General features: G+C 47.3%; 9 protein-coding genes across 9 annotated transcripts; 5 read left to right on the top strand and 4 right to left on the bottom strand.

The window, feature by feature from the left end:
* Positions 1 to 701: 701 nt before the first annotated feature.
* On the top strand, positions 702 to 3,688 carry M431DRAFT_93968 (glycoside hydrolase family 95 protein; the record flags this gene model as incomplete). The annotated part of the gene is made up of 11 exons (XM_024924537.1): positions 702 to 837; positions 895 to 977; positions 1,045 to 1,132; positions 1,195 to 1,372; positions 1,459 to 2,163; positions 2,214 to 2,378; positions 2,443 to 2,495; positions 2,545 to 2,723; positions 2,776 to 2,944; positions 3,002 to 3,233; positions 3,304 to 3,688. 11 exons carry the CDS (start codon positions 702 to 704, stop codon positions 3,686 to 3,688), a joined length of 2,373 nt encoding a protein of 790 aa, XP_024771083.1.
* A 1,251-nt stretch (positions 3,689 to 4,939) lies between these two features.
* Positions 4,940 to 7,790, top strand: M431DRAFT_241882 (hypothetical protein). The gene is made up of 5 exons (XM_024913721.1): positions 4,940 to 5,200; positions 5,260 to 5,413; positions 5,507 to 5,801; positions 5,875 to 6,303; positions 6,376 to 7,790. Exons 1-5 carry the CDS (start codon positions 5,062 to 5,064, stop codon positions 7,531 to 7,533), a joined length of 2,175 nt encoding a protein of 724 aa, XP_024771082.1. The 5' UTR covers positions 4,940 to 5,061; the 3' UTR covers positions 7,534 to 7,790.
* Positions 7,791 to 9,692: 1,902 nt separating this feature from the next.
* On the top strand, positions 9,693 to 11,303 carry M431DRAFT_511495 (hypothetical protein). The gene has a single exon (XM_024919665.1). It carries the CDS (start codon positions 9,849 to 9,851, stop codon positions 10,845 to 10,847), a length of 999 nt encoding a protein of 332 aa, XP_024771081.1. The 5' UTR covers positions 9,693 to 9,848; the 3' UTR covers positions 10,848 to 11,303.
* Positions 11,294 to 13,078, bottom strand: M431DRAFT_523270 (hypothetical protein; the record flags this gene model as incomplete). The annotated part of the gene is made up of 2 exons (XM_024920533.1): positions 11,294 to 12,611; positions 12,678 to 13,078. The coding sequence occupies 2 exons, from the start codon at positions 13,076 to 13,078 to the stop codon at positions 11,294 to 11,296; spliced, it is 1,719 nt and encodes a 572-aa protein (XP_024771080.1).
* A 1,058-nt stretch (positions 13,079 to 14,136) lies between these two features.
* Positions 14,137 to 15,605, bottom strand: M431DRAFT_511494 (hypothetical protein). Its single transcript, XM_024919664.1, has one exon. It carries the CDS (start codon positions 15,508 to 15,510, stop codon positions 14,224 to 14,226), a length of 1,287 nt encoding a protein of 428 aa, XP_024771079.1. The 5' UTR covers positions 15,511 to 15,605; the 3' UTR covers positions 14,137 to 14,223.
* A 1,235-nt stretch (positions 15,606 to 16,840) lies between these two features.
* On the top strand, positions 16,841 to 17,812 carry M431DRAFT_8604 (hypothetical protein; the record flags this gene model as incomplete). The annotated part of the gene is made up of 1 exon (XM_024923630.1): positions 16,841 to 17,812. The coding sequence occupies one exon, from the start codon at positions 16,841 to 16,843 to the stop codon at positions 17,810 to 17,812; it is 972 nt and encodes a 323-aa protein (XP_024771078.1).
* A 626-nt stretch (positions 17,813 to 18,438) lies between these two features.
* On the top strand, positions 18,439 to 19,511 carry M431DRAFT_511493 (hypothetical protein). The gene is made up of 2 exons (XM_024919663.1): positions 18,439 to 18,728; positions 18,792 to 19,511. The coding sequence occupies exons 1-2, from the start codon at positions 18,512 to 18,514 to the stop codon at positions 19,130 to 19,132; spliced, it is 558 nt and encodes a 185-aa protein (XP_024771077.1). The 5' UTR covers positions 18,439 to 18,511; the 3' UTR covers positions 19,133 to 19,511.
* A 49-nt stretch (positions 19,512 to 19,560) lies between these two features.
* On the bottom strand, positions 19,561 to 20,549 carry M431DRAFT_498648 (hypothetical protein; the record flags this gene model as incomplete). The annotated part of the gene is made up of 2 exons (XM_024917716.1): positions 19,561 to 20,285; positions 20,501 to 20,549. The coding sequence occupies 2 exons, from the start codon at positions 20,547 to 20,549 to the stop codon at positions 19,561 to 19,563; spliced, it is 774 nt and encodes a 257-aa protein (XP_024771076.1).
* Positions 20,550 to 20,643: 94 nt separating this feature from the next.
* M431DRAFT_19406 (hypothetical protein) lies at positions 20,644 to 22,511 on the bottom strand (the record flags this gene model as incomplete). Its single annotated transcript, XM_024913235.1, has 4 exons — positions 20,644 to 21,847; positions 21,915 to 22,237; positions 22,309 to 22,385; positions 22,439 to 22,511. The coding sequence occupies 4 exons, from the start codon at positions 22,509 to 22,511 to the stop codon at positions 20,644 to 20,646; spliced, it is 1,677 nt and encodes a 558-aa protein (XP_024771075.1).
* Positions 22,512 to 24,603: the final 2,092 nt, after the last annotated feature.

The following is a 24,603-nucleotide window of genomic DNA, read 5'->3' as shown; positions in this document are numbered from 1 at the left end:
GATATCTTCTGGGGGGATGATGCCACTGTAGTTGTCATAATAAAACAGTTGCCCCAAAAAGTGTTCTTTAAAGAGGGACTGGTCTCACTACTCAGCTTATATCTCACCTCTTCAGTTACGAAACTTGACCAAGTTAATATCCGCAATTTGACGGTTTCTCCGTTTCTCAAAACACAGCTAAGACGATTCTTCCCCAGGCCGAAGCTAGCACTGCTGCCGTCGGCAAGTAGCATTTCCCCACGATTGGCCCCTGTCGATTACCGGCGCAGCGAGATCAGTGCAACTGACCTACTTTCTGCATTTCAATTAGCATATGGTTTGCGAGGCATCCCAAAGCCGTAAACCTGATGCCATGAATGGCATGGCGTTTCCCTCGCTCACACCCGTCGGGTCTAATGAGACAACACCCTACGGGACGGTTAATTCCCCTCCACGATGCGACACGATGAAGAACTCAACGACTTCTCCAATGTCGTCGTGTTCATCTAGTAAACTATGCTACTATGGGGATCGCTGTTAGACGTTTAGGCTTCCAACCCCGCATTATCTGGGGATGGATATGGATCACGATGGTTCACAACGATGATGGGGTAACTCAATCGCAACTATTTAAGAAGGTGGGATGACCCATCGAGTTGTTCTAAGACACAACAGTTGTTTCAACCTCAACGCCTCTTCATACAAAGTAGCATTGGCCGACAATGTTGCGGACGGGGCTCATCGCTCTCGCTGCTTGCGCCCAAGGTGCAAGCGCGAGGAAACTCTGGGCAACTGAACCTGCAGACCCGGACAACATTATCATGACAGCTTATCCGCTGGGAAATGGAAAGCTTGGAGGTTGGTGTGGAAATCGTTTCGCTTGGAGACAAGACGACTAATGTTTGGCAAATTTAGCAATGCCCCTTGGGTTGGTTGGAGAGGACATTGTAATTCTAAATGAACACAGTCTTTGGTCTGGAGGGCCTTTCGAAAGCCCTGTAAGCAATTAAATCCTTGCTTCCGCTGTCGACTTCGGTTTGTATAGCCTGATTGACTTTGGTACAGGACTACACTGGTGCCAACCCACCAGCTCCAGTCTACACTGCCCTGCCGGGCATCAGACAGACGATTTGGGACACTCAAATCAACAACGGTTTGTTGCACTCGACTCAATTGCGGATTTCGTGACTCGCTAATACATTTCTTTCTAAACAGATATTAGTGCCTTATATGGAGATCCAAACAACTACCATTATGGCAACTATGAGACTCTGGGAAATCTCACTGTCAAGATTGCGGGAGTCAGCAAATACAGCTCTTACAATCGCGCTCTGGATCTTGAAACTGGTATCCATCAAACCGTCTTTACATCGAATGGTGCCAAATTTACCATGTACGTATTTCTCGAAATGGCGCTCTTGAAGCACCATTAGCTTTTTGTGAAGAAGCAATTGTTCCAGAAACTGACAAACCATGTAGAACTACTTTCTGCACCTCTCCCGACCAAGTCTGCGCTTACAACGTCCAGTCCAACAAGCCGCTGCCGGACGTGACCATTGGACTACAGGACAACCAACGAAGCAACCCATCGTCCAACTCTTCATGCGACGCCAATGGAGTTCGTTTGAGAGGACAGACTCAACAGGACATTGGCATGATCTTTGACGCTCGTGCACAAGTTCTTAATCGGCCCAGGGGAGCAACATGCACATCGGCCCACGAGCTCCTTGTTCCTTCAGATCGCAAAACTACCTCTGTAACGGTGGTATACGCAGCCGGAACAAACTACGACCAAAAGAAGGGAACCAGGGCCAGCAACTACTCCTTCAAGGGCGTCGATCCTGCAGCAGCTGTCGTCTCCACCATCAAGGCCGTCGAGAAGAAAAGCTTCACCAGCATGTACAACTCCCATGTCAAAGATCACAATACGCTTTTCAGCCAATTCACCCTGAGTCTGCCAGATTCTGAGCACTCTGCTTCTGTGCCTACAGCGACGCTGATGGAGAACTACGACTATAACGTTGGTGACCCGTTCGTGGAGAACCTCCTCTTTGATTACGGCAGATATCTTTTCATCGGTTCATGCAGAGATGGATCTTTGCCACCCAATTTGCAGGGCATGTGGACAGAGAACCAATTCCCGGCTTGGAGTTCGGATTATCATGTTGATGTCAACGTCCAGATGTAAGTTGACCTCGTCCGTACGCCGACTTTAACTGATCATGATGCCATAGGAATCACTGGCACACAGAACAAACCGGTCTCGGTGATATTCAAGGGCCTTTGTGGGATTTTATAATCGACACGTGGGTGCCGCGTGGAACAGAGACAGCAGAATTGCTATATGACGCTCCTGGATTTGTGGGATTCAGTAACCTCAACACTTTTGGGTTTACGGGGTAAGGTTCTAACTGAATTAAATTTTGACCATACTTGTCGATGAACTTGCTGACCGTTTTGAAGACAAATGAACTCTGCTGTGTGGTCCAACTACCCAGCATCCGCCGCCTGGCTTAGTGAGTGCACCCAGCTGATGTTTATTTATCACATGCTTACCTGTGACAGTGCAAAACGTCTGGAACCGTTATGACTACGGCCGCGACACGCACTGGTGGAAGACTGTCGGGTATCCGCTCATGAAGTCGGTTGCCGAATACTGGATCCATGAGATGGTTCCTGATCTCTATTCGAACGATGGAACCCTCGTTGCCGCTCCTTGCAACTCGCCTGAGCATGGTTGGACGGTAAGCATAATGTTTAACTGGACAGTCTATGACAATTTACTAACTTGATTAGACGTTTGGCTGCACACACTACCAGCAGCTTGTCTGGGAGATTTTTGACCACATTATCGACAGTTGGGAAGATTCCGGTGACAAAAACACCACCTTCCTCGAGACCGTAAAGGAGACACAGTCAAAGCTCTCTCCGGGTATTATTATCGGCTGGTTCGGTCAAATTCAAGGTACGCACATCACGAATAGCACTATATATCTTTAAGAAAACAATTACTAAGACCGAGTAGAATGGAAGATCGGTTGGGATCAGCCCGATGATGAGCACCGTCACCTTTCTCACCTCGTGGGCTGGTATCCTGGCTACAGCATCGGCACGCATATGTGGAACAAGACCGTCACCGACGCCGTCAATGTCAGTCTGACTGCCAGAGGCAACGGCACGGCTGATTCGAATACTGGCTGGGAGAAGGTCTGGCGAGTCGCATGCTGGGCCCAGCTCAACAACACCGACATTGCGTAAGTTTCTACCTCTTTGATCTTCCATATTCCACCTCGGTTCAACATTCTTACTTATACTTTGCTGCAGATACACCTACTTGAAATATGCCATCGATATGAACTACGCGAACAACGGCTTTTCCGTGTACACCTCTGGCAACAGCTGGCCATACGAGCTCGCAGCGCCGTTCCAGATCGATGCCAATTTCGGATACAGCGCCGCCGTGTTAGCCATGCTGATCACTGATCTGCCAGTTCCATCTGCATCCAATGCCATCCACACAGTGATCTTGGGCCCAGCTATTCCATCAGAATGGAAGGGCGGTTCTGTTCAAGGCATGCGCATTAGAGGCGGCGGATCTGTGGACTTTTCGTGGGACAATAACGGCTTGGTGAACAAGGTGACGCTGCATAACCACAAGGCGCCGATTAAGATTGTCGATGTGAATAGCAAGGTTTTGCTTCACAAGTAGAGAAGGGAAGAGCGTTTTGTATTAGTTATGTATGTAAGCTCAGTAGAAATGCTGTGAATGATGAGATTACTTGAAAATCTGCCCCCATACTAACTCTTCGCCTTTTGAGTGAGATTGAAGCATGCCGAGACCTTCAACGCCGACAACTATTACTGCAATGGTAGGATCGAGGCTTGACTGACGGATTCTTGTGTCTAGTGAATCTTTGAACAAGTCAATGGAACCATGCAGATGACTTGTGAAAAATGATCAGCTACCTACCCCGCCTTCATACAAGGATGAACAAGCTACCACGCTCTTGGGTATGCATTCACACGCTAATCTGACGCGTAAGGCATAATAGCTTGGGTCGGATTTCTTTTATAATACTTCCAATACTAATTGAGTAGACATCGTTGGTAAACAGTATATTCATCAGTCTTGGTCGTGGTATTTATGCTTTTGGCTGCAGCATCTACACCAGCAATGGATAAAGGGGCCGCTCGACAGGAGCTCAACCCATTAATCTTCTGTATGATCTGCGACGGCTACGTAATATGTTGTGAGCATCCATATTACTTGGCTCTGGCGTAGCGGGGATGCCGCGATGTGGCTTATGTGCCATAGGTGCCACGAATTTAGCTGAATACTGAACAGTCACGGGTGTGTCGGTGTCGTTTATGGCTGTTTTCAGCAAACAATTCCCAAACTGAATGATATCCATAGCTTAATTTAGTTTTCATATCAGTTTATAACCACAGATGCTCAAGATGCACAAAAGAAAGAGTCTCCTTGACTGGTTATATTTTACTCGTGGCGAAATTTGGCGGCGAGTGGAGTAGCTGTCTATAAGACAGGCTGTCAATTACTTGTTTCCCCTGCTATTTTACCCCCTAAGCTAAGCGTGAATCAGTCCTTTCAGCACCGGCACCCAGAGCCGAGAAAGCTAAGATGGGCAGCCAATGAAGCATCTCGATTCTGACGGATTCCTTGCAGCCCTACCCACCACTGTACACATGTCCCGCGGTCAAAGCTCTTGACACCTCTGGGACAGGAGCTTCGTCTTTCTTTGCGTTCTTTGTGTTTGTATCTGCCTCTTGTGTGACTGTTTTGCCCGTCGGCTAGTTTTCCTGGAGTCAAATATCGCATTTCACTGTTCACAGGCCTCCGTTCTCTTTCAACCACTCGGAGGACAGCCTTCGGTTCTATCTAAACAAAAATTCCCGGAGCTTCGGCCCCTCCTAATATCGCGTCCGCGGACAGATAGTCGGACAGTTTGGCCTCCAATAGCAGGCACACCAGAACTATCGCCGAGAGTGCTCCGAGGCCCCTCCATCTCAAGCAGACAGAGGAAAAAGCTGGTCATTTGTATATGCCGGTACCACTCTGTCGCGATGCCTCTTCATTTGGAAGTACCGCCGGTCAAAGATCCGGAGCTTCGCCGGTCACCCTCACCACCTCCATCGCCATCACGGGCCGCTCATGTAACATACAACGACAAATATGTTGTTGTCTATGACTTTAGTGATACAGGTAATTCTAGCCATGATAATCGTCATCTAAACATGAGCTGCATCTAAACATCACGTTAGACTACGAGACAGCCACAAATGAGTTCACTGCCTTGCTCAAAAACCTGGAGGCTACTGGCCTTCACGTTGAAGTAAGGCCGGGATATGAACAAACAATCCTGCTCTTTGTAAAGGCACCAAGTGCGCTTCTCGGAAACAGAGTTTACAAATTGAGGTATGTACTTTCGCATGTTTTTTTTTTTTTTCCTTTCTCTTTAAATAACTTATTGTATTGTCAAAAGAATGCAGCTAATATGGTGCGAGGCAGAGTGAGAGATTGGCTTTATGGCGTCACTCAAACGCGGCCACCGGGAAACAAGTACACCATCGTGCCTGCATGGTACGAGGCTGAAGACATTCTGTCCATGGACCATTTGGTCAACTGGCCACAATCCATGGGAGGAGCAGGCATCACTCCAGGTATCGGCCAATGGAAGAACGTCAAGGCTATTTACCCTATGCACAATGATAAAGTAAACCAGGCACTACTACGGGGTCTTAGTAAGAAACTGCTCCTTGGCATCGAAGACCTGGACAAGATCCGAGATCTTTTCGGCTCAAAAGTATGTGAATCTCACAGCAGCCGTGCGATTATTTCTAGAATATATTTGCTAATCATATACCGTCATGTCATAGGTTTCGTTTTACTTTGCATTCGGTCAATCATATTCGGCTTTTCTCATCTTCCCAGCCATTACTGGCCTCTTCACCTGGCTATGGCTTCCCAAATACTCCATCGTCTACACAATCCTAACCGTTGTATGGTGTACCGTCTTTCTAGAATATTGGAAAGTCCGAGAAGTCGACCTGAGTGTTCGTTGGCAGGTGAGGGGAGTAAACAAAACGAAGACAAACCGACCGGAATACAAATATGAGAAAGTCATTGTGGACAAATACGGCCGAACTATTCACTACAGTCCCAAGTGGAAGCAGATTTCACGGCAACTTCTCCAGGTGCCTTTCATGGCCATCGCGACCGTAGCGCTCGGCATTCTGATCAGTGCAGTATTTGCTGTCGAGATTCTGATATCCGATTCGTATGATGGTCCGAATAATTTCTACCTTGTGAGTCGCCTTTCCGGTCAGGTATATGGTGGAAGGCAAAATAAAAAGCACCTGACTAATACGAGACGACAGGATTATTTGCCCACGGTTTTACTGGCTGTTCTGATTCCCTACATCAGTTCATACCTCGAAACAGTGGCCAAGTGGTTAACAAACTACGAGAACCACCGCACAGCAGATAATCACGAAATGTCTCTCACGCAAAAGATTTTCGTTCTCAGCATCATCACAAACTATTTGCCCATCCTGCTCACTGCTTTTGTCTATGTACCCTTTGGCGACCAAATATTCCCTTGGCTTGAGGGTCACATTGTTCGATTCGCACCCAGTATCGGCCACCATCTCACCGAAATACCATTCCGGCTGGACTCTGACCGTCTGCGCCACGAGGTCATTACGTTGACTGTTACCGGACAATTGTCGAGCTTTTTTGAGGAAAACATCTTGCCCTTGATCAAGCATAAGATGAGCGGCTGGTATCGGGAATATCGCCGCGCTTATACAAAGGATACTATTCTCATCTCCATGGTCACCGACGATCAGGACGAGGCCGAGTTCTTGGAAAAGCGCCGCAACGAGGCCACATTAGAGCACTACAATGTCCAGGATGACATTGCAGAGCTGGTTCTTCAGTTTGGATACCTGGCCCTGTTTTCGTCTGCCTGGCCGCTTATTCCACTGGGCTTCCTCATCAACAATTGGGTCGAGCTTCGGTCCGATTTTGCAAAAATTAGCATCGAGCACCAGAGACCTGCACCGGTCCGGGCAGATGGTATTGGGCCTTGGATCGTGTCTCTGGAGATTCTCGTGTGGCTAGGGAGCATTACATCCGCATCGATTGTTCATTTATTCAGCACTGATGGAGTTTTGAGCGGGGGCTGGTCGACTCTACCGTTGACTATCTTCATCAGCGAGCATATTCTCCTCGCTCTAACGGCAGTAGCTCGCGTCATTTTCCAGCGTTTTGGCTCCAAGGAACTACGCAGGGAGAGGAGCGAGCAGTACGCAAGAAGATTGTCTATATTGGAGGAAATTGAGGAGCATAAGCGTGACGGAGAGCACATTGGTCCGAGAGAACGAGAACGCAGAAAATCGCTGCTGATTGCGGGCAACGAAAGCTTCTGGACAAAGCAGCTGGAAGACGGTGCGAGTGCGGCAGCTGGAATGAAACTGATTACGCTGGCGAGAAAATGGGAAGAATCTAATGGAGAGCTCAAGAAAAAACAGTAGACTTGGCTGCTGTGGTTGGGGAGTTGGTATGCAGACTTGAGCGCGATGTGTTTCGAATCGCTCTCTGTGAGGAGGAGATCGTTATCTTATGGGGAGCAATCGTGACATTGTGCTGCATTTCTGGATCATCACATAGGACAGATATGAATCATCACGCAATAGCCATGCAACGCACACATAAAAGTAATCTACTTATAAGATTTCGCTAGTTACATGGGCAACTAGAGGAGGTTTGATGCATCCAAAGGCTCTTCCACCAATATGCATTATTTTACACAATTACCTACAATATAACCACCTCGGTAAAAGCTGCATTACACTGGTAGGTGCCTCAGTGCATGCCAGAGCCAATGGGTACATGTACCCAGCTAGCCGACCAAAATACTGACGGGAGTTATGTGCAGGTATAGGGACCTGGAGGTCTGTCTTTGCGGCCATCGTGCCTTCCTCAGTAAGTAGAGGCAGGGAAATAAGAATATATCATGTAGTCAATTCAAGAGATTGTAAAAGTGCCATGAACATCGTCCAATTGGCTCCAAAACGTCGTCAAATTCTTTTCAAATCGAGGAACATGGCTCCGACTCGTCGCAGCGCGAGACTGAACCCAGTCGTTCAGCCATTGGTCGACATTCGAGACGATCGCATACCGGCCGACACCGAAGGCCTCCATCCCAAGCGAGAACAAGTCACACCAGATATTATGCCGGCGATTCCAGATCATGAGATACAAGATGACAGTGGAATTGCCCTCTCTCCACCCCGATACCGACGTCGCAGCGCCAGATTAAACCCTATCGATCAGCGATTGATCGACACCCGAGACGATGGCAGAACCGGGCAAGCGGAGGTCAGAAAAAGCGAGACCGCAAAATAAATAAGTGCATACATTTAACAATATAAGCACCTAGTTAGTCTATGAAACTGACGCAGTATAAAAATAATACCCGGTAGGTAGTGGCGGTTGCTAGAGAAATATAACTATAGCAGCAGCTACTAAAGAAGTATAGATATAGTAGTAGTTACTAGAGAAATATAGATATAGTACTCCGTAGCAGATGCCTAAAGAGTCAGGATTTGTAGGCGTAATATTTGAGGCGCGTGTATTCGTAATCTTTTCAGTCTCGGTTTTTCTGTCCCCCGCTTGCCGGGCAAACCACCCCACGAAAGCAGCAATCGATTGCCCAAGGTGTTACACCGCCAGATGATGTATTGAATGATCCGAGCCATATTGAGGGCGGCGAAGAGCATAAAGACGACGGCGAAACTGTACCACCGCCACCACGTAAACGACGTCGAAGTGCTCGTCTGGACCTCGTTGTTGAACCGTCAATTAACGATGAGCACGGTAACATTACCGCTGATACCGACCGACAACTATTGGACGAAGACGTGGCAACTCCAGCTTTTTATAATCCTACAGGTGCGGAGGATAGTAACGACATTATCCGCTCTGAGACAGTTTCTACTCCAAACGCTTTTAGTCAGATGGCTAAGGATCTCGGGGTATCTGAAGATATTCTGAACGACGGTATATCTTGGGTAGAAATGTTTTTTAAAATTTCTCCCATGACAGCCGAAATAAGAGAAGATGTGGAAGGTTTTCTTTTGAAGTTACAAGAAAAGACTTGGCCGGAGTCTGCAATTAGTCCTACTGCGTTTAGGGAGGATACTAGCCGGAGAGGCTGGCACACCCACTGCCCATCGATGGATACCATTTGGGAAAAGTTTCTAACAGAAATACTATCGATATAATTGGTGATATATTCTCTTCACCTCTTTTCAGTGTTTGTCCTTCTCTTGCCCTTTCAAGCATACTTTATCCCGTCCATATGTATATGTAAGTGTAGAATGCAAAGCTCTTTACAGTGATAAAGTATCCATAAATAGATGTTAGATGTTCCTCCTATCCCAGCATGGCGCATCTCCTCCCACGGATGCTGTCAAAGTCTTCTTCTCCTCATCCCCCCACACTCGCAATCCAACACGAATGGAGTCAATTGTTGGGCACCAATAATATTCACGCTTCACGCATATCTCATTATTATTACAGCCAATTTGGCCTCAGGACTCCGCAATAGTCTATCGGCTCCCATCGGCGAATCCGGCGGCCGCCGTGCTCCGCAAGAGAAAAATCTCCATCCATCTCATTAGTGTGTGTCCGCTTTTAAGCTTGAAAATTGGCATCAAGCCGCGGCTTACTACTGTTCCTGGCCGTTAAAAATTGTACATTCATTTCACGGTATTCGACATCTTCTCCCCCCAATTGACTTCCTTCTTATCCAATAACAAGAATCAAGAAGAATACAAAGTTCAAGATGTTGCGCTGGGGAATTCTTGGTACCAGCTTCATCTCTGACACCGTTGTCAAGTCGATCCTCGCCAGCCCTGGTTCACGCATCACGGCCGTCTTTGGACGCAATGAGGCCCGTCTCGACGCTTTTGCTGCAAAATACAACATCGCCACCAAATACCAGGACCTGGAAGCTCTGATTGACGATGCCGAGGTCGATGTCGTCTATGTCGGCTTGCCTAGCCATATGCACTCTTCCGCTGTGATTGCTGCCGCGAAGAGGGGTAAGGCCATTCTCTCAGAGAAGTCTCTCGCAACAACCATGGAGGATTCGCATGCTATGATTGCAGCTGTCAAGGAGGCGAATGTTTTCTTCCTCGAGGGACTCATGTATCTCTCTCACCCTTTGATGGAGAAGGTTGCCTCCATTGTGCGATCTGGTGTTCTCGGCTCGATCAAGGGCATGTCAGGCTACTACGCCGCCAACATCTGGAAGAAGGCCAACCCTCTGGGCATGGGCACCATTTACAACCTGGGATGCTACCCAGTTTCCCTGGTGCATTTCATCATGGAGACGGCGTTTGGACCTGATGCGTTTGAGAAGAGACAGCTTACTGGCATGGGCAACCTGTCCAACGAAGGCAGTCTGCATGCCCGTGACGCTTCTCTCAATGTTCGGTTCGACAATGGCGTCTTGGCCACAATTCAGTCAACTGATAGCTTTGGCAACGATTTTTCCTTTTCTATTCAGGGCGACAAGGGTGTTCTGCGATTCAAGACAAACCCCTGGCTCCCACTGGCGGGCGACAACGTTATTGAGATTAAGACTTATGGTGGAGCGACAGAAGAGATTGTTGTTTCAGCCCAGATGGATGCTTTTGGGCACCAGGTGAAGCGTGTGGAAGAGTGCATCGCACAAGGTCTCAAGGAGGCCCCGAGGCCATCACCAAGCTGGACCAACTCTGTTTCGATTATGGATTTGCTCACCTCGTGGGAGAATGACATTAAAAAGCGAGCGAACTAAATGATGTCTTTAGAAATGCGCTGAGAGTCGGCCAGAAAGGGCGAAGCTAACCATAAGGAACGACGTACATACTGCAATATGCAGTCAGTCCCTATACCTAGAACTGCGTTATCTACACTACACCAATAAAAGAATATTATTTACAACGAGTTTGAAGTGCAGCCCTAGCAAATATTGCAGAATTCGATAGATATCAGGCGTCTCTTTCAGTGACGGGGAGAAGGCAATGCCACTATGATCTTATTCATCGCCATCAGCAACCAGTGCCATAATATTGGAAGTGATAATTTTTGTTCTAGAGCAAAGAAAATGGTCTTTTTTAAAGGAGAATATATGTAGTATCTTTACTATTATGTATCTGGGGACATAACTGTCATCCTGCTAGGCCTCTCACTATACTAGGAGCCCAATACACCCATCAAATATACATAGCTCATTAACGTGTATCAAATAGCGAATCCACCAGACGTCACTTGTCTAGGTTCTCCAGCTGCCTCAAATGTACCGTTCGGCAGCAGTCTTACAGCTTGTGCGGCACTCTGTCCCGGTGCAACCCAAGTAACATTGTGACCAAGCGACTTCATGAAAGCCACCGTGCGATTGTCGTATGCATACTCAAAGCTGGTCTGATCTGGAACCAGCTGATCATGCAAACGCGGGCTTGCTAATGCTTCAGCGGTGGTCATATTGGAGTCCAGAACGTGAATCGTGTTCTGAATGTTGGCTGTGATAATGCGGCTGCCACCCGCAGCACCGAGGGCGAGATAAAGCTTTCCGTCCGCAGTCTCCGCTATAATAGGAGAAATGGAAGATAAAGGGCGCTTTCCTGGGCGAATATAGTTGGCCGGGCTGGGAATGTAGCCAAAGCTATTGCTAACTCCCGGAATACTAAAGTCGTTCATTTCGTTGTTCATGATGACTCCCGTCTCTGGGACAATCAGCGTTGAACCAAAGAGCAAGTTGATCGTTGTAGTCATCGAGACAGCCATTCCGCTGGCATCCGCAGCAACAATATGTGAAGTTCCAGGAGTTTCAAGGGATTCCAAGCCTTTGGGGTCATAGTACGAGACGTTTTGAGTCTTAAAGTCTGAGATTTTGGAGCGAATCTCGGCTCCAGTGGCAGGAGCAATCATTTCTTTTGAGTACTTGTCAAGGCCTTCAACAAAAGATGGGTCCCCAAGCTGGGTGCGCTGGCCGTATGCAAATCGGATGGCTTCATCCAGTCGATGCGTGGTCAAATTCACCTGGGACGGATCTCCGAAATCTTCGTAGCCACTAACAGTGTTGAGAGCGCTGAGTACAACGGCACCACTTGACGGAGCACTTGTGCTCGTGAGCTTGTAACCGCGATAGTTGATCTGCAGGGGTTCCCTGATGGCAACGGTGTAGTTCTTCAGATCTTCCAGCGTCATGATCCCGCCCGCTGCTTTCAAGGCGCGAATTGTGGCATTTGCGAGAGGACCAGTGTAAAAAGAATCTGCGCCGTGATGAGCTATTGATTCGAGCGTATCAGCATATCTTTTTCGAGTCATTGTCTCGCCCAGCCGGACAAGGCGCCCCTTGGGTGCAAAGTCGATGGCCCATGCTGGGTCTTCTGTGAGAAAGTTGTTAGGAGACGTCGACTTGATAGTGCTGATCAAGTCCTCCGTCACTTTAAATCCGTTTCTGGCAACGTCGATTGAGGGCTTGATGACATGAGCCCATGGCAGAGCGCCGTACTTGTTGTGGATATATTCTGTCCCTCGAAGCTCACCAGGAACACCGCTATAGAGATGTCAGTCAGTCAGTCATATAAATCTTCAAGAACATGCCGCTTTATTGCGAGATTACCTTGCAAGGCCACTGTAAATACTCAGATTCTCGTCGTCGTTGTACATATCTTGAGTTGCTGCAGCCGGGGCTGTCTCACGCAGATCGACAAACTCGTATTTGCCATCACTCGTCCTCAACAGTAGGAAGCCACCACCACCAATGCCACTATGATACATTCCAATGACACCGACGCAAAAGACTGTGCCCACGAGGGCGTCGACAGCATTTCCTCCGTCTTTTAGCAGCTGAATACCAATCTCACTGCATACCGTGCTTTGTGAGGCTACGGCACCCTGTTTGGGAATGTGAACACCGGGCGGTGTACTGCATGGCGGTGTTGGAGACGCTGAGCTATGAGGCAATATAGATAGAGAAAGCGTGAGTGCCTTAACTACCGATCTCAGCCGGAGTTGGGTCATTTCTGCCTCAAAGTTCAAGAATTGCTGAAGACCAGAGATCCGACTTGTCAAAGGGAATCCTCGTCGATTCTCTCAGAGGGAGGATCAAGCCAGCCTTATATACTCAAATCTCTGCCAACCCCTCTCTTCATCCTTCTCTTCCGTGCAACACACCACATCCTTTAGACTCAATGCCGAGTTGCTGTTGGTCAACACGCCGATTCACTAGATAGACACTATTAGCCCACACGTGTATGGGATAATGGTGGATGCGTGACTAAAGATGCCTATCAATTCTTGCAAGGGGCACCGAGAAACGGCGCTCGAAACATGTTGACTCTGCGGGGGAATTGAAGCAAGGATGCTGTCGAGATTAGAAAATGCGCACTCTGGTTCTTCAAATGGAGGAGAAATATAGTCCCCATGAAGGCTAGAGCCCATAGAAGCCGCGAGTCAAGGAACGCCATTGTTCATGACGTCTGGATCATCCATATGCATTCTTATCTTGGCCTTCCTGTCTGAGCTAGAGCAGATAAAGCTCGGGTGGTCGGGGTTACAATCCAATTGCTAATGAGATCGGCTCGAGACATTACCCAACTCATCATCACACTCCAGTGACCAGTTTGGCTATCTGTAGAAACTTTTGACATGTTCCATACATTGTTCCTGCAGCTCAGCTAAGAATCAGCGAATACCAGCATATATAGTTCTCAACTTCCTACAACCAAGCCTCATCTACCGTAAGCCACACCTTAACTACCGCCCGCCCTTGTCTCTCTTTCCCACACCTTGAAGCTTACAGAGGGCGCGAGTTACGGGTCTTGATTTGACATCCCCACTTTCCCCTCACAGAAGTTCACGGCTTGCAAATCCACTATACCAAAACAGCCTGCTCTTTATCATGACTTACATTTCTTAAGAGAAAGGTTACCAAATGTGACCCGGCTCAAGCTAAAATGACCAGAGTCGGCCGACCATGGGGCACAAGGATCATAATCAGAAGCCAAATCCAGGATGCCGAAATCGGTGCATTCACAGATAGTCACGTATTAATTGAGGAATAGGTTCAGATGAAGTCTCACACAATGTGTCCTTCAAAAACATTATCCATTAACTCCTTTCGCTGCTTAAAGTTTCCTAAAGCCCATGTTCACCCTTGGAACCAATCATAGCTCAGCCAGCGCTTTGCTTACTCTCTTCAGGCCCTCCTGCAGATAGTATCCTGGGTGTGAAAACACAATTCGGAACCAGCCGGGTTCTTCTGAGCCAAACGCCGTCCCAGACGCCAGAAATATCTTGTGCTTAAGCAGTGCAGTGGCTATTGTCTTGTTCAAGTCGTCCGTCTCAGCATTGGGATGCAGTGACTTATATTTACTTCCCAGGTCCACCCACAGGAAGAAGGCAGCGTTAACACCGGGTCGATAGGTGATGTTGTTCTCCTTTGCCCACGATGTCACAGCCCTGTATTGTTCCGCAAGCCGTCTCCTATTCTCAGCAATGTAAGCCTCAACCCAAACATCATCCTCAAGAATGTTAGCCGTAACATGATCCGAGACGGATGATACGGAGCTATAGAGGTTGACGGGAATCAGCGCAGCGTGCAATGACGGGTTGGCCTGTGAGATGAGGGCTCCCACTCTGATGCCGTTTGCCCCAAAATCCTTGGACATGCCCCAGATGACATGGACCCGAGAAGGATCGATAATACCGGCGGTCTCGATGCTGAGGCAAGATGTAAACGGCTGAACTGGAACGTCGGTATCGACTGTGTTGTCCCAAACGGACAAGGCATAAATCTCATCGCTGATGAAGTGGATCTGGTATTTCTCGCAGAGCTTCAAAAGCCCGACGATAGTATCTCGGCTATAGCAGCGCCCAAGAGGGTTATGGGGGTTGCAAAGGACTAATCCAGCCACTTTCGTCCCGTTGGCCTCTGCTTGCTTCAGCGCCTCTTCGTACTTGGCAACGGCGTTTTCGCCCAAAGGATCGATATCATGAAAAGGTACTCGGACAACCTTTGCGCCTGTTCGTGCAGACAGATCCTCGATAAATGTGCCGTAATATGGCTGTCCTAGCAGAAATCCATCTCCAGGGTTGGCAAATGCCCATGAAAGATGCTCAATCACAGAGCTGCATCCATTTGTGACAGAGATATGAGCTGGAATAATTGGCGTTACAGGCTTGAGGTGCTTGGTGAGAAATCGAGACATTGCCTTTTTTATATGGTTGGACCCTCCTGCGCCATCGCCATAAGTAAATGCATGGTTAGACAGCGTCAGATTGTCGTGGATGTGCTTTGAGAGAGTGTCATGCATCAGCCTGTTTTCGGCGACGCCCAGGCTGACAATTCCAGAGGGATTGGTCTCTTGATCCCATAAATCCAGCAAAACCTTCCATATCAGCAAATCTTGGCCGTGCTTTTCAGATTTTGTGGCTCGATCAGAGAGAGACATGGTGTTGAGCTGTGAAAATGGAGATGATGTAACAATTCTAGTTGAAATATAAAGAGACTTTGAGACGGCGTTTCAGACATAAGGTAAATCTGATTATAAAAAGCTGAAGAGAAATTGAAGAAGATAATTGATAGAGAAACAGTTTAAATACTTTTTCTCTTCAGAGCTTTCAATGTTCTAGATCACAGAGTTGTCAGAGGGCGCATTTTTCACGCCCTTACTCTACAATTCAACAACGTCATTAGGCGAAGATAGAGCTTTACTAACAAACGAGACAAGCGAGGCAATGCAAGCGACCGGTTTTTTAGACCACGCGAGTATGACTCAGACATTAATCGCTGGGATCACGTGCGGCTGCCTGCGCTTTAGTTGCTTGTTTGGGAGTTTTCTTCTCATTCCTCGGGACGATTGCCATTTCGTTGTAGTTGCAAGCAACCTTAATTGTTCTCTTATTCTCCCTACTATAAGTTGTGCAGGTCAATAAATGAGTGGTTTTCTTAAAAGGGGATATTTTGGACATAGCCAATGCTCATACCGTAAGAGAATAGGTATTCAAGCCGACTTATCTGTGAAGGTGCAAACCTCATTTTCCGTGACTGGGTGAATTAATTTGTCTGAACGAATTAATTTGTCAAACGCCCTATCGCGACATCTCACCATTGGGCTAATTGCGTACAAACGTCGTCATTGAAGTAGACATGAGTAACAAAATTCTTTGCGAGTAGATGCAGGGTAATTTGTGTGAGTGAGCTCCAGCTACAACCTGCATTTGGGAAGCGCAGAAGCTGTGGCTGTTCGGTGTTATATCTCACCATAACTTCGTACGACTATGGCTTTGGAGCTGTCGGACAAGTTCATATACTACCGGAATTAAAGAGCCAGGCGTGCAGCCAATATCCGTTTGTATGTGTCTGGGCCGACATTTCGGCTTTGGCGGACGGCCTAATCCAGGAACGGTAACGTTGGTCTCCGGAGCTTCTCTCATTACTGACCACTGAATAGCTGAGAGGTCGCGGAGAGAAGCGGACACAGAATTACTGAATTGGGTAATCTGGGATTGTTGAGCTTCGGCGGCTTCAAGTCTTGTTTCCGAAAAGCACCACGGTCGTCACTGAGAGGCGATTTCACAAATGTCATCATAAACTACTTGCCAAAGACATACACGTACAGGAATATATATATATCATGTTTGATTCCAACTTTTCAAGATGGTTCCGATCACTCTCATCCGAAAGAAACAAGCAACAACAAAACACATCAACTTACACCCCAACACGATCTCTTCAGTCACATCCCACTTACATACCTTTAAAAGTAACATCCAATCAAAATGACCAAAGTCCTCATCCTTGGCGCTACTGGTTATGTTGGCAAGCGACTAGCCGAGACTTTAGTTCGAAGCGGCCAGCACCAAGTATACGGCATTGCTCGATCTGAGGCCAAGGCCAAAACATTGGCTCTCGCAGAAGTCACGCCCATCATCTGCGCTGATCCAGTAAATGAGCCCCAAGAATATATGAAGGCTGTCCGCGACTACCACATCGACGTTATCGTTGACATTGCCGGTGCCAATCAAGAGTCGGCCAAATTCCTCAGCCATGCCAAGGAGATCAGCCAAGAGCGACTGAACAGCTATGCCGCTTCTGGCATCAAGGGTCCTAAGCTTGGATTTATCTATTGCTCGGGCACTTGGGTCCATGGATCTAGTGATAAAGCAGTGAACGATCTCAACATTGCTGGTCCTAGTGGTGTCACTCCTCCAAGAGCTCTTGTCGCGTGGAGAGTTGGCCTTGAGAATTCCATCTTGGCATCTTCCGATGTCTTGGATGTTGCTGTCCTGAGACCAGCATTGATCTATGGCTACGAAAACACTATCTGGACCTCTTTTATCCTCCCTCTCCTTCAAGCAGCTCGAAGTGGCTCCTCGGAACCTGTCAACGTTCCTCTGCAAGCTGACGCGAGGCCGGCGCTCATTCATGTTGACGACGTGGCTACCGGCTTCCAAAAGGCGATTGAGAATCTGTCTCTGATTAACAGCGGCTCTGTGTACCCGGTGTTTGATCTGCTCACTAGCCAGGAGTCCATGTCTGAGATCTTCAAAACCATGGCTTCTGCTTGGGGTTACAAGGGAGAATACAAGCTGGTTGGGTCTGGCGATAATTTGTTTGCCGAAGCCATGAGCACAACTTTGCGCGGATCTTCATCGCGCGCCAAACAGTTGCTTGGATGGGAGCCGACACGGACCAATGGGTTTGTTGCCGATATGGATGTGTATGCGGCTGCTTTTGCGTCTCAGCATTGATGATTTATGTCAATATGGTTGTGCAGATATACTAAAGAGTATTGAGATATCATGATTGCTGTTTGTTCACGTTGAACAGCTTTAAAATTAGATCTGATGAGATTTGAGATAATACAGAGATTAAAAAAGAGAAATAGATGCCTCAAAATGTCCTGCGCAGTATAATATATCTTAAGTCGGGGTGAAGCCAAAACTCTAGTGAATACCGACAGGTAAATGGCACTTACAAGCGCTGGTATTTGAGCTGTCTTTATTCACCAGAGAGGATGATTTGAAGCTCTTTTTCAAAATGTATACGAAGTACATCTTTTACGCATATTTTGTAATTCTATTCAATCGAGGCAATTGAGTTCATTCATCTATTGAACGTTACTCATGATATCATTGAATGTAAAATCCACCTCGACACTCATTTCCTCTTAACAATCTTCTCGTCCAATTACTTCATAGAGCATAGCGCGGGTACAGTTTAGCGTTGAGGTTCCCACAACGCAAACCATGGGTGACGAGGTACCTCTGCATCTAACGTCGACTAGCCCCACAGCCAATTCTGTACCTCTTATCGGAAATTTCTTATCACTCTGAAAAACTTCTGGGCCAAACATTTTGTTCCTGGATCTAGCCTTCAAATCTTTGCCATTAATCGAACTTTACCAATCCTCGTCTCCCGTATATCAAAAAACAACAAAATATTCCACAATGCGTCCTCTCACCGAAGAAGAGACACAGGCCGTCTTCAAGAAGCTCGCTGAATACACCGGCGCATCGCTCAAGAACATCATCGCCCCCCAAGAGGATGGCGATCGAAACGTCTTTCGCCTGTCGCAGAACCGAGTCTATCTTGTCCGCCTCTCCATGGCCAATCTGGCAACTTCAATTTCTCGCGACAATCTCCTTTCTCTAGGAACTTGCTTGGGTATGCGCTACTCTTCCTCCGACCCGTCTGTGGGCGCAAACTAACATAGAGTCCTACGAATAGGCAAATTCACAAAGTCTGGCAAATTCCGAATCCACATCACCGCCCTCCCCATTCTCGCCGAGCACGCACGACACAAACTCTGGATTCGCCCCAACGGAGTCATGCCATTCCTCTACGGCGGAAACGTTGTCAAGGCGCACGTCGGTCGTTACTCAGAAGACTGCCCCGAGCACCAGGGCCTGGTTGTCTACACTATGGACGATGTTCCTCTGGGATTCGGAGTCAGCGCTCGCAGCACCGCGGAGAGCAGGAGACTCGATCCCACTGGAGTTGTTTGCTTCAGACAAGCTGACTGCGGCGAGTATCTGCGTGACGAAGATACCCTGTTCCAGTCTGGCTAGAGGAGAGGCGATACGGCTGAGAGGTGGGAAAAGCTGGGTCCATGGCATGACCTTTTTGCGGGCGTCGATCACAGTACATTTCGGAGTTCAAGGGCGTTGGTGGCAGTCATACTTTACGAATTGGCATGGCGTTATAAAGACTGGGGAATGTTTGAAGAAGGATCCCTTGAGAGGGAGAGAAAAATAGGCGAGGTATATGCACAGAGTTGGCTATCTATCATACGAAGCCGCACACTATCTCAAGATGCTATATCTCGTGAGAAACAGGCATGAGTTAGCTCTCTGATTCAATTTTAGTCACGAAGCAAGCCAATCCTGTATCATGAAGCATCAAGATATACATTATCCAACCAAATAATATCATTTCTTCCCCAGCTCCCTCTCCGAAAGCTCTGTGACGGTATGAGTAAACCTGCATTCCTGCATCATCAATCTTGTTTGCTTCTATTCTTGTTCATCCATCTTGTTGCATACTCGACTGCTTCTCGCAAAGAAAACAGCCGGCAGTCAGCTGCTCCAACAGTTCCATGTATGACCCTGCAATCTCTCTCAAAGTCAGCTCCAAGCCGCTCAAAATCTTCATCAGTAATAGCCACGTCTTGCACCGTAATCCATTGTCGCTGGCCATCTATATTTATGGCAAATGAGTTGTCTTCCAGACGAGGATTCTCGATACGATATTCGGCGAGATGAAAAGCTGTGCATTTGTCCCAACCAACCCCGAGAAGCAAAACCCAAGCATCCACAGCTTCAAGTTTTGCCAGTGGACTTGATTCACCTAAGCGACAATTCGGTGCGTGTCCCTCTGTGATGCGCTCTGCCTGAGGACCCAACGCCGCAAAGGATGTCTGTGGATGAGCTGAACGGAGGGCGCCAGGCCATGTTCGCAGCGTCTCGGGAACAACACCAACGACTCTGGTGATAGTTGTAGCTGGGTCGTAGGCCGGTATAGAGTCTCTAATTGGCTGCCACCATGATTCTGGTACTGGAGGTGCCTGCCACGCGGCAGGATCAGAATTATCGCCTGTATGAGTTGGAACAACGATGGTGCCAGAAGGACCGAGGGCGGAGAGAAGAGACTGGATGACTGAGGGAGAATATCCAGGAATGAAGCCGACGGATCGAAGAGAGGAATGTACGAGAATGGTTGGATCTGACGAGGGAATATTGGAGAAGAGATGTTTGAATGAGGTGGTAAGCTGAGATGGAGTGACTATTGTGGCAAAGTTGGAGTCGCTAGACATAATGAATAAGAATCAGATTTATTAATAGTGACTGAGATGCAGATGATGATTATGGGTCACAAATCTCGCTCGGTACCTGGTTACTGCAGCAGAGATGCTATAATGTATATGCCAAAAACTTTACCGAATGACTCACTTACTCCAACTTTCTCCGCGTCACAAAAGTTCCGCATTAGCAAAATAATACACAGGAGTATTTCATGCATGTAATTTATCATCTTGATCCCTTCTCGAGGATTGTCGCCGTACTAGTTATTCCTCCTCTTCTCAAACCTGAAACGCAGCCTTCATTGCTACCTTGTCTTGGTTGACATTTCCGACTGTGCCTGCAAACCCCTTCTCCCGAACCTCAGCCAACACTCGCTCTTTATTTAGAACTCCAGCCTCTGTGTTTGATGCCTGGCCTACCGCAATCTTCAAGATACCATCCACATCTCCGTCAAATGTCGCTTCATCCAGGGGGGATCTCCATGCGACATGATCGTCAGGCCGGATCAGGACTGCGGTCCGCTCCCAGATTTTGTGCACGTGCTTCTCTTGCGGTAAATGAACAGCTTTGACGGGAATTCCAAGGCGCTTCGAAGCCTCAGTAAATGGCTTTGCCCATTTACCCTCTTCGGAAAAGTCGACAATCGTGTAGTTCTGCCCAAACAAGTCAAACACGCTTGTCTCCCCATCGGAGAGGAAGACGTGTGGCGCTCTGGCTCCTGGCCAGGTTGACGGGATGTAATGCAAAATGTTCCATTCCGGTTCCGTAGCCTCTGTATCTGGAACGACAATCGGTGATGCGTTGTATCGGTAGCCAAGCTCGATGCCATGACTTTTATTTTCAGCATCATTGGTTTTAAAGAACTCAGCTGTATCGGCTTTGATGGCTTTTAATTCTTCGGGTTTAGATAGAAGAGTATCAGTTCTTATTTCGGCAACCCGGGACCAGATAGTAGCCCAAACTTTCCAAAAGGTGCCTGATTCGTTAATATTCCGCAATGCAATGGGCAGCCGTTCCAACTCATACGATTTCAAGAGGTCTTTACCGCCGTACTGTTTCAAAGTAGCCGCAAGTTTCCAGCCGATATCGAAGCTGTCACCAACGGCAGTGTTCATTCCATATCCTCCCGTAGGAATATTCTGATGCGCCGAATCACCCGCGAGGAAGACGCGTCCGCCTGGAGATGTGTAGCTCTCTGCGATGCAAATATTCGGTCGCCAGCTGCTTTTGACTAGAATTTCGTCAATCTTGATTGAGAATGGCCCTAATGGACCTCCAAGCGCATTGTAGATGGTCTCTTCGGGATCCATCTTCTCCCAATCAGTATCGATTGGAATCTTGGTGTGTAGAGTCCAAGTGTCGACCTCATCTTGAGCAATGATGAAAGCGCCGGACGCGAACGAAATGTGCCAAAATTGGCCATGCTTCTGCATCCTTGAGAGATCTCGTGATTTGAAATGGATTAACATCATTGCAGCTGGGCTGTATTTTTTAAAGGCCATCAATAAGAAGAGCTGGGAGCAAGGCATGAAGGACTTCCGTAACTTACACAGGCCCACCGAGTAGATTGATCCCAATCGATTTGCGGACACGACTACCAGCTCCATCACATCCCACAACGTATTTGCTCCGGATAATGTGTTGTTCGCCGGTGACAACATCTGTGAGTTGAGATTCCACTCCCTCGTCCGTCTCTGTGAGGGACTCAAACTTGAGACCGAAATGGCCATCAATGAGCTCCTCAGCTTGAATTCGGGGCTTGAGCCATGCCTCCAAGACAGCTTGGGAACAGCGCTGGTAGGGCTCTCGGGGAAGGGACCCATCGTTCTGAGATTTAATACGCTGCCACCAAGCATCGACAGAATCGAGCTTCTACACGATCGGACCGAATTAGTTCAAGCATCGTCCCTTGTATCCCCCCGAGTTCTTAACTCTCAACTCACCCATCTGGCTATCTCTTCTTCGCCTTGTGAATAACCGGTGCTGAAAAGCACATCAAACGAGTATTGTGGTGGGACACCTGGGATCGGTAAGGATTTATAACGCTGCTGGTTGATAGTTGGAGAAGCTCACCAATCTCTCGCAATCCTTCAGATATTCCGATTCGGCGAAATAGTTCCATGCTACGGCAGTTGGTGAGATCCATTTTCGGCCATTTCGTGGTATCCAGGTTGCGCTCAACTAGCATGCAGTTTATATCATGACGAGCGAGTTGGAGGGCCACAATCAAGCCAGCAGGGCCTCCGCCAACTATCAATACCGGCGTTTCGTGGTGAATAACCTGATTATTCCTTATGTTAGAGTATTTTCTTCTTCTTATCAGCAGTTGGTAAAGACTTGCCGTTTTGCTAATCATATTTGGAACTGAGAAATATTTCTGCGGACTAGATTATAGAGGCGTAATGGCATGGACGAGGTGTGATATGAATGAACGCATGAGCTGCAATTAAGAATTCTTGAAGATATACCGGAGAGCTTATATACATAATGTCTACCATACAAGATGTTCGTAGCATTTCATGTAACTCTCGCTTCACCCGGTTCACAAGCATCGCTGTCAAAAAGGGCATACTCGTTTCGAAAGGCTGTTCTGAACCAATAATCGAAGTTCCCGTAGTTCCGAAGGGTTACACACAGTCCCAGTCACCTCCATCCACAAGGTAACCATGCTTGGAGCCGTCCGTATCACTTAGCATCAGTCATCATATGTTAATCATCGCGTAAGAACCCTTTCAAACCCGAGAACAACGGTCATAAGAAGGATTTGAGTGAAAGACTTCATCTGGTGTTTACAGGGGGGTGTTGTTACGGAGATATGGGAATACAAAGGGATTGGATGCGATGAATTGCTGAGCTCAAGGGAAAATAGGGTGAATGGTCTCCAATCTCCGATCTCAACCTTAAAGCGTCGCGAATATTTCCTTATTTGACCAGTTTCAACAGCTACCCAGAAGCTAAGAGTCATAATTTTATGTCAAAATATATGTATTTATGATTATAAGCTTTCATTGAAAACCACTATCAAATGATAGAATAACAGGCACCATTGCTAGATAAGGGCCACAACAGAAGTTTATGATTCATGAACAATATTGGTGACTTTCTTTCCTCATATTCCTGCGCTTAAAACCAAGGTCAGTGATGATGGCGCAGATAAATTCTCGGACTTCTATTTTTGCTCAATGATTCGTCCGCCATAACAAACCCAAATGTATTTTCGATTAGAAGTGGTTGGTCATGGGAATCGGAATTAAAAACTTGGAAGGCTACACAGGTATCCAAGCCTCGTAATTATATCCCGTATAAGGCAATAAGCCACCGAATCTTTGCAGGGGTCAGCTCGCTCTTAACTCGCTTTAAACTCGCTCTTCATGCACGACCCGCACAAATGCAACATTATGTTCAAGGAAATTCTTTCAATCGATTACCCAAGCGGCGAGTAAAGATCAGATGAAAGAAAAGTCGTGGAGCCATTGTAGAGATATCCAGTCGTCACTCTTTGCTGAAGCCATAGCACGACATGCTTGAGCTTCCTTTGGTCCTCTTACATCTGCTCCTTAATCATATTCGGCCGTGTGTAATAATGTAGGTTAACTGTTACATTGGTCATAAAACTGCCAAGGCTCCAGACTCAGTGAATGCGTGTCAAAGGACCGAGCTGCCTTCAAGAAAACTTCCGCTTACCAATGCGGGATGTATCTCAAGTGAGGCGATGCGATCCGAAATGAGTCCGCTTGAGTCCGACCGACATCCCGAGAACGGATGATCGACGTGAATATATTTCCGACAAACTAAATCCCGGCTATAGCCGTAGATCATCGGGGCGAAGTTATGATAAAGAATTGGCTGTTCTAATTATTCCCCTCCTTTCTCTTTTTTAGACCTACCTAGTTGTATCCTTCGAGGGAGTAGAGCAACCAGGCCATGCTTCCTACTTATGACTTACAAACACTTCCGTTTCATGATCAGCGCGATCGAATAAGGAAATATAAACCATTCAGCTGTGATCTTTAATCATCGTGTTTCTAGTTGTTATTCTCCAAAAACGGAAAAGGCTCTTTGGCACAAAACTCTTCCTATTACTTCGATTCGCAAGATCTTTCTTTCCATTACGCTCAGTCAATCCAGGGAAGTCCGCAAAATGATCACAAAACGCAATGAGTAAGATGTTTACCTACAGGTGACATTTCTTTACTAATCATTTAGCTACCTGTATATGGCCCCGTGATCATATGTTA

Source organism: Trichoderma harzianum, assembly GCF_003025095.1.
Source record: "Trichoderma harzianum CBS 226.95 unplaced genomic scaffold M431scaffold_12, whole genome shotgun sequence".
Lineage (NCBI taxonomy): Eukaryota > Fungi > Ascomycota > Sordariomycetes > Hypocreales > Hypocreaceae > Trichoderma > Trichoderma harzianum.
This window is presented reverse-complemented; position numbering and strand designations above follow the sequence as displayed.